Below are 18156 nucleotides of genomic sequence, written 5' to 3' on the forward strand. Positions count from 1 at the left end.
CGCGGTGCTGGGCCACTCAACCACCCCAGCTTTCTTCAGCCGAGCCACCCTGTGTTAGGCGAGGAAAACTCTTTAAACCCCAGTCTGTGAAGAGACTGGAGGTTTTGGCTTCGTGGGTGTCCCCTATGCTTTGCAGGGGTCTTTTTCTCCCTGTGTCTGCGGCAGGTGTGTGTTGTCTGCCTTCTTCAATGGCTGGTTCTGTCCCCAGTGCATGAGATTTCTCTGCTGCTATCCGGTGCACCTCAGACTTTTCATGCTCTTTAATTCTTTAACTGGCAGAGAAAACGAATCTGATAGAGCTCTGGGACTATGTCACAAGCACACACACAAGAGACGTTTAAAATTTTCTAAAGACACAGTACCACCAGAGACACACCACAGTTGTCCAAACACGAGGCTCAAATAAAGGAGTACAATGTAGACAGAGATTGTCTTAAACTTCTGAAATGCGTAATAAAGAACATCACTGGGTGGGATAAAAAGGCAGGCCTCTGCAAACCAACGTCAGTAACGAGAAAGAATTAAGCTATGTGTGCATTCTAAAGAGCTCTTACGAAGGATCCGTGGAGCTGAGAAAGATGAGCAGGAAACAAAGACGCAGCATCACATCTCCAGGTAAATTTGGAAATTCTGATACTTCACTGAGAGCTTCCCAACAGCCGTGAGGCTTTAGCGAGGTGACTCAGAAAGCAAAGGCTGGTGCTGCCCCAGGAGCCAACCGAGCAATGTTTATCGGGTCTGCAAAGTTTCAGGGCACTTTTGACAACAGTTTCCTCATTTATAAACCAGTTCTGGCCTTGTCATAAGAACTGGCTGCTATGTGTCCTGTGAACTCTAATTGGTCTTAATAATAAAAACCTGGAGCCAGATATCGAAGTAAATGCTGAAAGATCAGAGAGACAAAGGAACAAACCACAACAACCTCTCACCTCACCAACTCCTCAGCTGAGGACTGAGCTCCTGTCTCCCCTGCCTTATATTCCTTTCTCTGACCAGACATCTGACTTCCTGTCTCCAGCTCCCTAGTGCTAGGATTTAAGGTGTGTGCCACCACTGCCTGGCCTCGATGGCTAACTAGTGGCTAGCTCCACCCTCTCATCTCCAGGCAAGCTTTATTTGTTAGAGCACAACCAAAATATCACCACTGCTATGATTATGTTCTGATGACAGTTTTATTTGTTCTATTGCAGATGATTTGATTTGGTGATTGTCTTAAAACCTACCTCTTATAAAGAGCAGTTGCTGTTCAGATGTCAGCATTAGGCATCTAACATTTCTATCATAATCTTTTAAAATGAGTAATATCTTTAAATCTGATACATGTAAAGTCAAAATGAGTTTTTTGATGTCACAGTCTCACATTAGGCCACCCTCAGACTTGCTGTGTAGTTGACGATGTGCTTGAACTCATGATCTTCCTACCTCTACTTCCCAAGTGCTAAGATTACTAGCTTGTGCCACTATATCCAGTTCAAAACTAATTTTCAAAATCCATAATAACAAGATATCAACATTTTAAATGAAGAATGGGAATACTATGCTTCTCTTTCTAGTCTCCCTCACCCTGACCTCAGTCTACAAATACGACTTTTATCCAGTAAACCTTCTGGCTGTTTTAAATTTATACAACTAATGCTAACTAAAGCAAAGACTTCGGTTTGCTTTAGTTAAAAAGTTTAAATTTCATCTCTCTCTCTCTCTCTCTCTCTCTCTCTCTCTCTCTCTCTCTCTCTCTCTGTGTGTGTGTGTGTGTGTGTGTGTGTGTGTGTGTGTGTGTGTGTGTCCTCACAGGTGCGTGTGTACAGGTTAGAGGAGAAGTTGCAGAAGCTGGTTTTCTCCTTCCCCCTTCTGGGCTCCAGGGCTAGAACTCAGGTCACCTGGCTTGTCGCCTGTGTCATTACTAGCTGAGCTATCCTACAGGCCCAAGGTTTGTTTTACCTCCGTATTAGTCGGTGTTTAAGCCAACAATGTTAACAACTAGTTGGCTTTTTCTCTAGTGACCCCGGGAACCATGGTGAGGTTTCTAGAGCACCAACCACCTGTGGGGGCGCACATCTCTGATCCCAGCACTCAGTGGAAGCCTGCCTCACACACACTGCCCTCTTGTTTGAGTACCAGCACTGCAAATTTTAACTACAATAAACGTGCCAGCACAATGGCTCACTGAGTAAAGGTGCTAGCCATGCCAGACAAGGAGAGTCTTGAGTTTGAACCCAGAAAGATGGAGGGAGAGAACCGACTCCACAAAGTTGTCATCTGACTTCCACTCCATGGTACACACATACACACACACACACACACACACACACACACACACACACACACCCCTACACAATAAAGAATATGGCATTAAAAATTTTTAATAAAATGAAATCCATTCAAATATACCTGAGTGACTATAATCAGAAAGTCAAGAAATAATGAGGAGTTATCAAGGATGTGGAGAAATTAGAACCCTACATCCATCTGGCAGAAATATGAAACGAGGTAGTTACTTTGGACGATACTATGGCAGTTCCTCAATAATTAAGCATAAGTTTACTTTATCACCCATAAATTCCATTCCAATATATATGGTAAAAGTTATGAAGACATACATTCACACAAAAACCTATACATGAGCATTTCTTTATTTATTAACTTTTTATTGATTCTTTGTGGATTTCACATCATACATCCTGATCCCATTCTTCTCCTTGTCTATCTGTATCTACCCTCTGTCTTTGCAACCCCCCTCCCCAATAAAACAAAATTTAAAAGACAAACCAAAATCCAAACAATAAACAAACAAAAAGCAAAACAAACAAAACACAAAAACTCTTGGTGTGGAAGCTCTAGTGTGGCCCAGTGGGTCACACAGTGGACCTTTAGTCCACACATCTTTACTTGCAAGTGTTCATTGCAGTGAGTCATTGGTCTGGTCTGAGATCTCTGGCTTCTGCTGTAATATTGACACTGGGCCCTCATCAGGACCCCTCTTGGATATCCTGTTGTTCTGTGTCATAGAGACCCTGTAGCTTTGGATCTGCATGTCCAGCCCCTTAACATACTCTAGCAGTTCATAGATGGAGTAGATGTTGGGGTGGGTCCTAGGCCTGGGTGGTAGCTGGGCTGGTCAGCCTCCAGCATTCCCTCTTCGTCACCACCCAAGCAAGCGCTCCAGCACTGTCTCAGCTAGCCCACCCAGTGCAGCAGGCAGCAAAGAGCAGAGTTAGTTCTACTGCTCTCAGGCCTTCAGGTCTGGCTCACAAGCACCCACACCACCAGGGCCAGCTCTACTGAGTGCTGCAGTAGGTGAGGGGCAGGACCAGCTTTCCCACTCTCATGATCCTGGGGCTAGCTCTCCTGCCTGCCCTAGGTGGCAAGGGTTAGGGGGCAGGGGAGAGGGCATCTTTCCCTCACCCATGCTACCACATGGCATATGAGGGGGAGGGTGGGGTCAGCTCTCCTGTTCTCGTGACCTTAGTGCCGGCTCTCCTTCACCTCCATCAACAGGGTCAGACCTACTGTGCTGCCTGGGTGAGGAGCAAGGCCTGCTCTCCTGAGTGCTGCATCCCCTGAGGGGTGGTGTCAACTGTGTGTAGCCCTATCCTCACTGTCTTTGGTGGTAACAGGAGCCACAGACATCAACACAGACCTAGGTTGCAGCAGAGTCATGGACTCAGACAAGGCCCTGGGTGCAGCTCAGGCCCATATGATACCATGTCCTAGGGTGGCCATGCATGTCACTCAAGTCTGTATGGACCCAGTAGTGGCATGGCCATTGGCCACAAACATGGGAAAGGTGGTGGCCCAGACCTGGACATCCATGTTGCCTTTGGTGGGAACACAGGCCATGAACATCAACACAGGCTGTAGGACCATGAACCCAGACGTGGTCGTTGGCAGCATCCTGGGCCCAGATGTCATCATGGCCCTAACTGCCATCACAGGTCACCCAGTGGCAGCATGGGCCTTGAACACCAATATGTTCCCAGGTAATAGCCCGAACCCTGGGAAAAACCTTGGCCTTCAATGGTAACAGGAGCCATGGGCATCAACGCAGACCCTGACTGCAGTAGGGTCATGGATCCAGACATGGCCCTTGTTCACAGTTGGGGGTCTGGATGTCACCATGGCCCCAAGTGGTGGCATGGGCCACCCAAACCTGTATGGCCCCAGTAGCAGCTAGATACTCAAAAACCAATATAGCCTCGGGTGTCTGTGCAAGTAGGGACCCAGGATTGGCTAATGCAAAAGCAAGGTCATGTTATGTTTCAGCTGTGTTTCCTTTTCTATTATTTGAGAATATCATACATGCATATAATACGTTTTCATCAAGACTGCTCCCAATTCCCCTCCCTTTAATTCTCCCTCTATCCCTTCCACCACTACTTTTTTCTGCCAACTTCATGTTCTTTTTTTAAAAAAAAAAAAAAAAAAATCTCACTGAGTCCACTTAGTGATGTCTGTATTTACATGGGTGTAAGACCAGTTACTGGAGAGAGGTGACCTCTGAGAGGCAGATCCCTGAAGAAAATGGATATATTAACTTCTAAAGTGTTATACTTTCAAGTTAAACAGAAGTCATAGAAAACAAGATCACTTTTGTCATGAACCTGAATATTATCTTTTTATCATGTCATAAATAACCATGATTAGCAACAGAAGCACAGAAAAACTTCTGAAATTTTGGGGAGCGAAATGACAAGGGTATGAGCTATGAGCTCCGCAAATGTGTGTGTAATGAACACACAAATGCAAAGCAAAGCACACAGTCACTTGTTCCCTTTTGAAGCAGCACATTAAGTCGACCTTATCATTCCATGTCAGTACAGTTTCATGTCATGTTCAAGGACTTAACACTTGAAGAAGAAGGAGTGTTTGAAGTCTAAGGCTAACTGATTACAATCTTTTGAGAGAATTCAAAAAGCGCTAAAGCAGCAGGGTGGTGAGTTTAAGGGTTGTTTAATTTCTGTTCCTTAATGATCAAATTCTAAATAGAGCAGTCCTACATTAGTGCTGTACTAAAAAATCTGCCTGTCTTTTGGGGAAAAAGAAAGCAGTGAGAGAATGCAGGAAAACTAAGAGACAAGACTTAAAAAAGGATCATTGTCACAGAATCTTCACATAAATAGATTTTGTTTTTTGAAACCATTATATGAAGTTACCTAGATCAATGTCAGAATGATAATGACCAGGGAAAATGAAAACTACTAACTTCAGAACAGTAAAGTGAGATTAAAGTGATATGTGGAACAGTCAGAACGTCCAGGAAGATCAGGAACACCACGACTCTGAGCCAGTCAGCTATTCCACTCAGAGCCTGAGAAATAGTGGCAATAATACCAAAGCAGAGTACAAGAAAGCACACAGGCTGAGCAAAAAACGAAAATGATGTAAAGAGCAGTGGAGGGAAAGGACAATGACAATTACCTCCAAGTTCTTTCCCCTTTCTCCCGAAGACATTAAATATGGGTGTTTAAAGGTGGGATACTAAGAATGAAACAATGTGCAAGTCTTTGCCTGGTCTGAAGGTGAGCGTGCTGTGAACACCTCAGATTACAGCATCCCGACTTTAACATCCTGCTTTGCTGCAGGAAGGCAGGACACACGTGGAAAAGCACGTTATTGTCATCCCAGGGTGAAAATGCTAACCATGGAAGCCAGACAGCGAAGCATTTGTTTCTTCAATGCTCAGAACCTACATGAATCATAGCATGGCAGTGCATGTCTGGAAGTCCAGCATTTACATGTGAGGAGAGAGGCAGAGACACGGAAGAATCACCTGGGAGCCTGAGAGGGGAATGGGCTGCAGTGTATGGCACTGGAGAAGAAAACAAGGAAAAGCCTGTCTTAAAATAGTGAAGGAATTCACCTTCAAAGATGTTCTCCGACCGACAGACACACACTGTGGCATATATGCAGACACACACATACACACACACACACACACACACACACACACTGGCATATATGCACACACACATATACACTGTGGCATATAGGCATGTACACACACACTGTGGCACATATGCATGCACACACACACACACTGTGGTATACATGCATGCACACAAACATACACACATACACATATACACACATGCTGTAGCATATATGTATGCATACACAGTAGCATATATGCGTGCACACACCCATAAGGACACACAAGCACATATACACAGTAGTAATTTTTTAAAAAACATATTTTTAACAAAGGAATGAGAAGACATGCTAACTTTGAAGACAAAAGCATTACTTTCATAATAATAAATGTCCATTATCTAAAGAAGATGACTGGTAGTTTTGTCTGTTAGTTTCTTAGTTAGCTTTCTATTGCTGTGATAAATCACCATGACCAAAAGCAACATGGGGAAGCAAGTATTTCTTCCATCTTACACTTTCTGTCCTGAGAAAGTCAAGACAGTTACTCAAGCATGGTAGGAACCTAGAGTCAAGAGCTGAAGCAGGAACTGTGGAGGAGCATGCATACTGGCTTTTTCTTCATCTTGCTCAGCCTGTTCTCTTACACAACCCAGGAATACTTGCCCTCAGGTGGCACCATGCACCGGGCCCTCCTACACCAATCATTAATCAAAAAATGCCCTACTATTTAAGGCTTACTCCATGAGATGGAACCCAAACCTGGCAATGCTCAGGTGGCCATAAACCTGGGACTAGATAGGTCATGGCCTAGAAACTATTGCTCTGCTAAAGATGTGCAGCCATATAATGACACTCTGCTGTACTCACAGATCAGTGTCTTGCTTAGCCATCATTAGAGTAGCTTCCACCTGCAGTAGAAGGGAATAAATACAGAGACCCACAACCAGAAAATATACTGAGGGTGACAAACCTTGAAACACCCAGTCCTAAATGGTACATCTTCATCAAAATCCTCCCCTCAGGACTGAGGGAAAAAGACTGTAAGAGCCAGTGGCGATGGAAGACACCGAGGAAACAATGCCTTCCTGACGCTACAGGACTGATGCACGGATGAACTCAGACACAGCGGCAGCATGCACAGGCTCTGCATGCTTCCAGGACAGATGGGGACACAGTGCGAACAGGGGGAGTGGACAGATCTCCATCCCTAACCCAGAAGTTATCTCCAATTGACAACTGCTTGCAAAGGAAAACTTAGTGTTCTCCAGTGGAGTTTCTTCTGGTATACAAACCACACTCAACTCAAACCATGGCCAACTCGTAACAAACTCAATAGTATTTGGGGAGATATTTTGTCTTGTTATGGTTTGTCTGAGCATTATCTTTCACCCTACAGATATTTCGCTTATATATTATGGTTTCTGATCTTGTGTTTTTATGGGTTTCTTGTGTGTGCACACATGTGCATTTGTGTGTGTGTGTGTGTGTGTGTGTGTGTGTGTGTGTGTGTGCAGGAGTGAGTCTCAGTGTGTACATGTGCTTCTCATGCTCTTTCCTTGTTCTTGTTTTCCTTTTCTCTGTCTGTTTTGTTCTGTTCTGGTTTGTTTGTTTTTGCCTGTTTGTTTTCTAAAGAGAGGAAGAAGGCGTGGAGTTGTGAGGGTGGCGCGGTGGGGAGGCTCTGGGAAGGGATGGGGTGGGGAAACTGTGACTTAGAATATATTGCACAAAAATCTATTTTAAATTAAAAAGAAAGAAAGAAAAAGCCCTACAAACTTTGCCTACAGGAGGAATTTTCTCAACTGTGGGTCCCTCTCCCCAAATGCCTCTAGCTTATGCCAAGTTAGGACAATTAGTTTATAGAATACATGGGCCAAAGTATGACAAAATATTTGTCATATCTTACTAATATCTTATATGTTAAACAGCAAAACATAATGTATGCTAAATACAAATCGAAGTGTATTTCCTTAAAATCAGAAAAGAGAACATACATTCAATAATTTTCCCTTCACCTCTCTCCACCTTGTTCCAAGTACATCACATTTGACAGGAGATAAGTGGTTCATGGTTCTGAATAGAAACCCTTAGAATAAAAAGATGCATGGAAACTTATACAAAAGAGTCAGAAGAACTGGAATCTATCAAACTTTGAAAACACACACAAAGACAATGTAAGTACTAACAAAGCACTTATCTTCTCAATCTTTCCCATACCTGGAATGCTGTACAAAGAGTCCCAGAGCTGCTCTTCTTCCATGTAGCTCAGGAAAACATTCCCAAATGTTTGTGGAGACAAGTGACAGTGACACAGAACTTTAAAGATGGCTTCCACCACACTGCAGCCTCCCCGCTGGTCCTCTTCTGTGCCAGTAGCTTGTTCTGGAAAAGAGTGAAAATGTGGGGAATCAGTGGCCGTGACCACATTCTCATTGCTTCCTCTAGCACTGTCCTAGGGCACACACCTGTCTGCTATTTGCACTTCAGAAACTCCACAGTCTCTGAGGGCTACAATCATTCAACTTCACAGTTTCAGATGTATCTGTGGGTAGCTATTGAAAAGACATCTGTGAGAAGGACCATAATGGCATCATTTCAAGAGGTGAGGCCAATTTTCCTGTATGTCATAATTCTTTTTTCCCTTAAGGAAATATTTTTTGTCTATATTTCTCATTTAAAAATTATATACATTCAAGACATATTTTAAAAATCTAGATAACTTAGAAAACTAAAAGTGTACCATAAAAAATTCACTTGTTCTTTGAATCATGTAATCAATTGTGAAAAACAAATTGTGTTTCCTAAATATATTGACACCATCATTTCAGAATGAAACAACTTTTCAATTAGTTCCTTGATTAAACCTTGTCATTTTAATTGACCTTGTCACGCTTCCTCTGCCTCCATTATGGCTTCCTTTAAAGATCACTAATCAGAGAACCAGGCATCACTGGTAATATGGTACATGGAACTGAGAAATAATCCTTATTTTTCTTATATAATATACAGCTGAGTCATAATAAACAAAAATATGTATTGACTTAAAGATAGTATCAACTCATGTCTCCTAATATTTTTAATATCTTCAATTAATATAATCTAGGGTCATTGGAAAAGAGTATATTTCCTTACACTCATTCATTTGTAGGCTTATCACTTTTATTTTGTAATTTTATTTCTTGGTTTACATTTAAGAGTCCACTCTTATCTGGAAATTAAAAAGCAATGCCATAGATTTTATGCATATAGCACATGCTAGTTTTTCTTCATAATATTACTTTCAACCAAATTAATTTTTATTTAACTAGTCACTGCTGTCCATATCCACCTTCTTTGTCTTCTACTCAAAGGACACAGTTTGTTTGTTTGAGGGAAGCTGACTCCAGTCACCTGGGGTGGGCATGCAGCCAAGGCCTGGCAGATCAGACCTGACACCACTCATCAACTCTGATCAGTTCATAGATGGGCAGGTAACCAACAGGAAACTTCCTAAAGAATTTTGCTGTAATAATTGTGAGTGGTGCTCTTTTGACTGCATTTGATATGCTGGTAGAGTAGGCTGGAAGTTGCTTTGGGTGGTCATTTGGGGAAAATATGTTACTAAAAATTAATCTGCTACAGTAAAAATCAGAAATAAGACTGCTTTCTTTTCCCTGAAATTATTTTCCAATTCTCAGGCATCTGTTCAACCCAAAAGGATTCATTTTCTGTTGTTGTCCTGTAAAGGACTGTAAAATGCTATCTTCAGTGCACGGCAAAGTCATTAAGTAATGATCTCACATCAACTACTGCCACCTACATGGGGCCTGTATAAGACTGGGCTTGTCAACCATCAGTCATTGCCAGTAGGGTTACACAGGGCCATACCCCTCCCTACTGAACTACTGGCTACTGATAGATTCTGGGGTAGAGGAAGTCATTGCTTTCAGTTGTGAACCCAGTGATGAGCCCACCAGGCTCATGAACAGATCTAAATCCATGGTCACACAGGAGGATGGGTGGGTCACAAAACTAAGACACAGATGCAGGAAAAGAACTTGTAGAGGGGAGGAGGGATTGACGGGTAAGACAGGGTAGGGGTGAGGGCAATCAGAATGTACTTTGTACATTTCTACATGCATGGAGTTATCAAAGAACAAATTTAATAGAAGTTATGTCATTTAAAAACTATGTTCTCATATATGTATATATACATATGCATGTATATATACACACATTTATATATAATATATATGTATATGTTATGTATATAGAGAAAGATGGAGAGAGAGAGGTTGTGTTGTAGCTGTAATAATGAGGGCTGGGCACCCCACTGTTATCTCTGCATTTTGACCATTTGTGGATTTCCAAAGTTCTATAATTGCTTCTGCTGTATGTGTGTGTGTGTGTGTGTGTGTGTGTGTGTGTGTGTGTGTGTACCACATAGGGTGGTAACACTCATCCCAAAAGCATAGATTACCTAACAAAATTCCCATTACACAATACCACACAGGAAAACCCCTTTCTACAGTTACCTTTATACCCTTAGGTGACTGGAGCTCTCACTCTCATCGAAGCTTTTCCCCAGCAGATCAAGGATAGAAACTATGCAGATTCATAAGTAGTCACAGTACACAAAACAGGTGACGGGGTGTCCAGCCCCAGTTAGTACATCTAGAATACAATGTTTACATCCAAGGTTCAGGAAAATCACAGAAAAGAGGGTGGAAGGGCTGTGAGAGAAGAGGACCAGCAGTTACTCTGGGAGATAATGTCCTCTAGTCCTGACAGGCAAGATGCACCCATGCAATCTCAACAATAAGGTAACAAGACCTGCACAGTTGTCACACTGGTCACATGCCAACATGGATGGGGAAAATTTCACAAGCCCCCACCCCTACATGACAAGTCACAGGCAATCAATGACTTCTGAGAAAGAGAATCAGTTTTTTCCAAGATAAGCTAGCTCCCTGATAAATTATCCAATCTCAAGTGGTCAACTCTTGCACATATGAGTAACACTAGATGGACTGAGTAACTTTTACACACACACACACACACACACACACACACACACACACACGTTGTGCGATATTTTGTTTGTGTTCTGACTGATTAAGCTTGCCTGGAGATCAGAGGGCAGAGCTAGCCACTGGTTAACCATAGAAGTTGAGCGGTTGTGGCTCATGCCTTTAATCCCAGCACTCTGGAGGTGGAGAGAAGAAGTGGTAAGTCGGGGCAGAGACAGAATCTCAGCCCTTTTGGTCAGAGGATCAGGAGAGGTAAGATGTCACTGGTAGCTGCTCCTCTGCTTTGAGATCTTTCTCTAAGATCTGATCTTTCAGGTTATTACCCCAATATCTGACTCCTGATTTATATTGATAAGACTAATTAGGTTCACACTACACACACACACACACACACACACACACACACACACACTTGTATCATGTGTGTATATACTTAGAGAAAACAAGGTCTTGAATTTGAGAAGCAGTTGCAGGGCACTGGAAGAAGAGGAGTGCCAAGTGATGTAAATACAGTATTCGTGTGTAAAATTCTCAAAATTAATATTCTCACAATATTTCAGTCACTGGTGCATATTTGAGAGGCTTCAGCTTCTTGGTCCTCATGTGCACACATGAAATCACGACAGCAGTGTAAAGGTTTGTGACTGTCATTCCTGCTTGCATCTGTTGTCCTTACATAAATGACAGCAACACCCTCTTTCATTCTTCTTTAGATTTTTTGCTTTACTTAACGTGAATGCATGTTTTGCCTGTATGAATATCTGTGCACCATTTGAATGCCTGGTGCCTGCTGAGGCCAGAAGAGGACACGGAAACCCTAGATCTGGAGTTAAAGATGGCATGAGTTTCCGTGTGAGTGATGGGAAGTTTCTCTCCCCATCCGATAAGGCCAGGCAGGAGAGGTACCAGTCTGGATGTGTTTAGGGCTGTGTCTCGGGAACCTAGTAAAGACCATGGCCTTTGCCAAGTGCCCAGCCACAGTGCTTTCCTTTCCTTAGATTTTCCCCTCATACCCTTGAGGTATTCCTGTGCGGTCTCTCATTCTGATACTCCCCTAGTCCTTTCAGGAAAACTCACCTTGGATTCACTTTTTTAAAACCTGCTTTTATGGAGAGTAAGGGACCCATGCTATTTTTATGGCATTTGATGGCAGAGGGACAACTAGCTAACATTTGACAAAGTAGAATTGAGCATAATTAAATTGTTTTCGCATTTTTTTGTTTTATTGTTCATTTGTTTGAAATTCACCTACTTGTAAAGTTAGTCGTGAGGTTCAGGACACAGTACTCCCAAACATGGCAACTTGGCATTTGGGAAAACAGGAGTCATCTCCACATCTCTGAGCTTCTCTCCTGAAGCAGGGAACAGAAAAATTCTCATTTCCTCTACAGCAAGTCAAGAGGCCAGCACTGCAGAGGTCCCTCTCTGTACCAGAAGGAAAGGAAAGCCCTCACTTCTGAAGATACTGGCACATGGGGAGATCTAAACAAGCATTACTAAGTTACTGACATTAATTCCTACTAGATCACATTCTTTTCCTTTAGTCATACTCTGAACAACTGTGCACACATGGAAATATTCATGTTGGGCAGCAGGAACAGCTCAGTGGTTAAGACTACTTACTGTTATTGCATGGAGTATGGCAGTTCACAGCCACCTATAATTCTAGTTTAATGGATCTGACTTTCTCTTTAGGCCTCTATAGGTCCCTGTGTGCAGGTGGTGCACATGAACTCATGCAGGCTGACATAAATGAATAAAATCTCTAAAAAAATCGGAAATACACAGGCTACCCTGTTTCCATTGGTCTTCTTTACTGAAGGCCACTGCAGCAATATTTATAGTAAACAAATGTGTATGTTCCAGTTGGCTGATCTTTTCTTATAGGTGCCTCAGCTTACAGAGGGAAAGGGAGACATTACTTCTCCTTCCTGTAGTTCCTCCTTCTCTTCCAAATGCAGGTCTAGTCCTTTATCTTTTCTCCTTTTCCTTTCTTCTGCCTCTAGGTTTTATATTATATTTATAATATTTATATAATTACATATTGGCCTATCTAATATACAATTCTTTAGGTATGTCTTCATGATGCCTTTAATAGTGAAAGAAATAGAAATTGATGAGGTCTAAATTCAGGAGACAGAGATAGGAAGATGGATGAAGAGATAAACCAGCCAGGGCTACAGACCAAGATCCTTGTCAAAGGAAAGAAAACAAAAGAAGTCAAATAATCAGTGAGCTCTATATATCTAAAGCATCATTGTGCAAATAGACGTCATTGACTTTGTCATTTGCAATCAATAACTTTACTCAAGAGAAATTTTCCAATGTGACACCATCTTCCTTGTCTGTGTCTCTCATTGTCTTCCACAGTCAACCACTTGGTAGCTTCTCCACATTTCTCATTCTCCACACTATGGAAGGAGTCTCATGCCAGGAGCTGAGCACCTTTGAATTAATCCAGTGTTTTGTTTTGTTTTTGTTTTCTTTTGTGGCATGCCTGACTGTGGGGAATTTCCTTTTGACCATGATTTTTCCTTTAATTAAGACAGACTTTGCCAAGGCAAGACAACTTTGTTTTTCAGACCAAGAGGTGCTTTGGAAAGTGATCAGTAGGGAGCTGGGGCAATTAGAGGGACTGGAGTCAACACTTCAGTATTGCACTTTAGTCATATTCCCTGACCCAGTAATAAAGCTGCTACTTTAAATTGCATTCCTTTTATCAATATTTTATACATTTAAACAAGATCATTTTTTGATAATACTTGAAGAGAGGGCATTTTCACTGTGGATACCATTTTAAACTCCTTTTAAGCACTGAACTTGTTAGTGCTTCAAAAGAAGATTTGTGTCTGGCAAAGAACTATCAAGCCCCAGGAGACTGTTTTTATTGCTAACGCAGATTTACACCTCCATTGCACACTGGCATTTGCTCACCAAAGCTGTATACCTTTTACTTTCTACAAGATGTTAGTGAAGAGCTCCTGCTGACTCAATGAGGGATTTGGCAGCAATGTTATCAAAGAGTGTGCCATGTGTTCAGGGATGCTGAATCAACCAGACACTAACAGCACCACCGAAGAAAAGAGGCTGGAAGACTCACTCTGGACAAAGATGTTAGATGAAAAATGTAAGAACAGAACATACAGCATTCACTAGAAGAAAACCCCAAACAGTAGACCAATAAACTAGCCATGGCAGGGAGAGATCAATAGCACATAAAAAATAACTTTAAGGAGATAATAAGTTAAGTGTCACAACAGAGTTTACTATGAAAAACAACAAAGTAAAATTTGAACCTGATTTGAAAGTTAGTTTAATAATATTGTATTTAACATGCACCCCATGGGTCATGTCCTTATTCACTGTACTGTCTGAGAGCAGTAACCCATGTCCTAAATGTAGCTGAACTTCTCTCATAACTATATTCATTCACTTTATAAAGTTTGTCCTTCCCACTTCTCACCAGCAATCAAATCTGCGGAAACTAAATGGTATGAAGGCAATCTCTATGTACTCATGCTGACAGTTGCATTCACAGCCTCTAACAATGCCCGATACTATTTGATGCCCTCTAAATATTAGCCTAATAGAGAACTCAGTTATAAGATCAAGTACCTCATTTCCAGAAACTCACTCTTTCTAAAAAGACTCATCTCTGAAACTATTGTGTTATCTTTTTAATTCACCTAAAACAATATTCTGTCCTTTAAAAAGGACCACTTGAAAATCAAGTGGAAAAATTATCCAATTTCTCTGTATCTGTTTCCCCATTTGCAAAATGGTCTTAGTAATTCAAGGGTCATAAATGAACTGATATGTTAAATCACATTGAGTTGCATAGGGGAAACATGTTGCAAAAACTCATGATAGGACTACTTGGAGTCTGATGTCCAATCCCATTACATATTGATGTAGACGTACATTAACTACCAATGAAGATGTATGTTCCTGTAGTCATATTAGACATTTTAAGTACCATTAAAAAGACAGAATGTAAAATATTTCAGTCATTGTCAATCAAGATTATATCTGATTCTCTATGTGTGAAATATCATAGCAAAAGCCATACTGCTGATGTCTCAAACTATTTGTGAAGTTTCTTAAGGGGTAGTAATAGAATTTGAAAACATTTATTTCACTTAGTTCTTATCTACATGACAACTGCTAAGGAAATACTTTGCCAGGCACATCCAAAAGAAGGGAAACTTCATCTTCTACAAGACACTATTTTATGATGGCAGTTGGTGATCTTCTTCTACTGTGTAACTGCAAGTTTTCCTGTGTCCCACCCAGTCCACAGCCACTCAGACCCAAGTAAACACACAGAGGCTTATATTAATTATAACTGCTTGACCATTAGCTCAGGTTTACTACTGACTAGCTTTTACCTTTAAACTCAGCCCATTTCTGTTAATCTATATGTCGCCACATTTTCTGTGGCTTTATTTGTGTGCCATTACATGCTGCTCCCTGGAAGGCAGGCTGGCATTTCCTGACTCAGCCTTCCTCTTCCCAGAATTCTCCTCTCTGCTTATACTTCCTGCCTGGCTACTGGCCAATCAGCATTTTATTTATCAAGCAATCAGAGAAACACATTCACATCATACAGAGCGATATCCACAGCACTACTGTGTTTCCCTGAGATCAAGTCCTCAGGCTTTCAGAACAAGTGTTTTTTACCTACTGTAGTGTTCTGCAAGAGCAACAAGAGTTTTTAGCCAATTAGCCATCTCTTCAGCCACTCTATAAAAATTATTAAGGTACATTCTATCTTCTAGGTATGCAGTCTGAACCTGGACAGAAATGGAGATAAAATGGTAGGCTGTCTCTGCTCTTTGCACCTCACAGTGAGTGGCCTTGCTGTTCAACAACCTGTGGGACACCATTAGCAGGAGCAACATCACCTGTCAAAACTTAAAAGCCAATGAATTGGAATCTATAACTTTAACAGCATTCTCAGTTCCAGGTGTCTGTACCTTAACAACAAAACTTGATGGATATAATCATACTGCCACCTACTCACCAGCATCACCACCCATACCGCTGTAGATGCAGCCCAGCCTGGATGATAGCTGTTTGTGAAACTATACAGATTCTCTGGAGTCCACTGACATCTCCAGGCTAATCCATTGTTATTTTCAGAAAGGACCTTGGAAAACATTAGTATAAAAACACAGAGGTACTCCCTACTGCTCTAAGAACATGCTGCAAATCCAATTAAGAAAACATTGATTAATCAGAGTCCCGTAGTATAATTGTCATTATTGTAAATGCAGCCAAAGACAACAGTGTTAGGTGAGCTAAAAATACTGAGAAGGAGCCCATTTTCACTTTAAGGCATTTCCTAAATGGGGCTCTGATTAAACCTATGAAATGGTATATATATCTGTGTGTGTGCATGTGTGTGTGTGTGTGTGTGTGTGTGTGTGTGTACATGTGCACCATGACAAAAGTCTAAGCTAGCTTCTGCCATACTGTTTGATATTACCTAGAATATAAGGAAATTATACTACTTGGTAAGAAAATTTGAGATGATTCATCAATTTTAGGTCACCTGTTGATCACTAGTGCCAGCCAAACTTTAGAGTCTCTCCAGATCCATTTTTGGTTATTTTTGGGCATTTTGTAATTTTGTAAATCACACTGTCACAATTATCTGTTATGGTTGCTGACTGCTCCCTAGAATTCCTCAGCACTGTAACTTGCTGTGCACTCTATGACTTTGGTAGATCCCCTGTGGTTTGGAGGGCCAATCGATGCACATACTCCTAAAGCCATATGCACAGGCCCAATACTGTACGGCTGCCTACTAGCTCAGCAGCTTAGTTTTCTCTGTGATTCAGTTTCCTTCTTTGTTAAGTGGAGTGAGCCAACACACGGTACTATTATGAGGAGTCAGTGAGAGAACTCATTTAAGGCCTTTAAAATCGATTTCTGGGGCATGGTAAATATTATATATTTGATAGGTTACTGTTACATTATGGTGGAATACCACCAGAAGCCAAGAAGTGTCACTGGGGATTCTTTTGGAGACATCAAGCAAAGAAAGGCATGTTAGTAAGTAAGTTAGAATTAAGCTTCATTCAAACATCAGTTAGCCGGAGAGGCCACCCAAATGACAACTAGGAAATTGCCAAATGTTTTGTTCTTTTGATGCCACATGTAACAGCCTTGCAGGCCACTTGCTTTCAGCAAAGTCATCAACAAAATGATTGTCTTGAGTTTTGAAAGTCAATAATCCAAAGTAATGTCTTATAATTAAGAGCACTGTCTTAGGGCTTACTATTTCTGTGAAGAGACATCATGACCATGGCAACTCTTATACAGAAAACATTTAATTGAGGGTGGCTGGCTTACAGTTTCACAGGGCCAGTCCATTATGATCATGAAGAGGAACATGGCAGTGTACAGGCAGAGTTGGTGCTGGAGCTGAGAGTGCTACATCTTGCAGGCAACAGGAAGTCAACTGGCTGTCGCACTGAGGCAAGCTTGAGAAAAAGAGACCTTAAAGCCCACCCCCGCAGTGACACACTTCCTCCAAAAGGCCATACCTCCTGATAGTGCTACTCCTTTTGAAGGCCATTTTGTTTTTCAAACCACCATAAGCCTTTTGAAACATCTACAGCTGAGAGGTTTATTTCCTTTCGATTCAACATAGTCTAATGTAAGACCAACAAACATACCTCATCAGGAAACTGGAATGGATCCAATGAGTGTCACAAGCCACCTGCCATTAAAATAAGCTGCTTTCGTTTTCTTATCATGTTTTAGCAACATAGTCATTCCTTGAAAATACTTCAATTTATACAAGAAAACGTGCCATCTATGGCAAGAACCCGGTTCTACTTCTTAGAAGATTTAGTCTATGCAACACATTTTACTATTCACTTTTTAACCTTCGTTATTTTCTGACCCTGAGCGAAAATAGCTATTTCTCCATATGTTGTACTGATTGTTTTTCTAATAAGACATCTTCAACTGAAAGCTGAAGAGACTATTCATAGTTTGAGATGTTTCTGACTTTATATTATATGGTTATGAAGAAAAGTTTTGTGCCAAGTGTATTATATTTGAAAAAATGCAAAACCTGTGTGTATACATATGTATATATACTTACATATGACTATCTATCTAATCTCAGTATAACTCTCCCGGAGCCAACTTGAAATTAAATTTTATTAGTTAAACCAAAAAGAAATTATTTATGAAGAAAAGCTGTCTCTTAAGAAGCCAAGAATTATGTTGTTTAATTAATAATAAAGTTTTGCTTTCAGAAGCATAT

At 41.2% G+C, this 18156-nt stretch overlaps 1 protein-coding gene across 1 annotated transcript in view; it reads right to left on the minus strand.

Moving 5' to 3' along the window:
- The window catches only part of Kiaa0825 (KIAA0825 ortholog), a 385021-nt gene that overhangs the window by 241817 nt on the left and 125048 nt on the right, over nt 1–18156 (minus strand). The window contains exon 13 of the mRNA XM_059276577.1: nt 8083–8247. Within this exon, the coding sequence (XP_059132560.1) occupies nt 8083–8247 (165 nt within the window). The remainder of the gene's footprint in view (nt 1–8082; nt 8248–18156) is intronic.

The sequence above is a fragment of the Peromyscus eremicus genome, chromosome 11 (assembly GCF_949786415.1).
Source record: "Peromyscus eremicus chromosome 11, PerEre_H2_v1, whole genome shotgun sequence".
NCBI lineage: Eukaryota > Metazoa > Chordata > Mammalia > Rodentia > Cricetidae > Peromyscus > Peromyscus eremicus.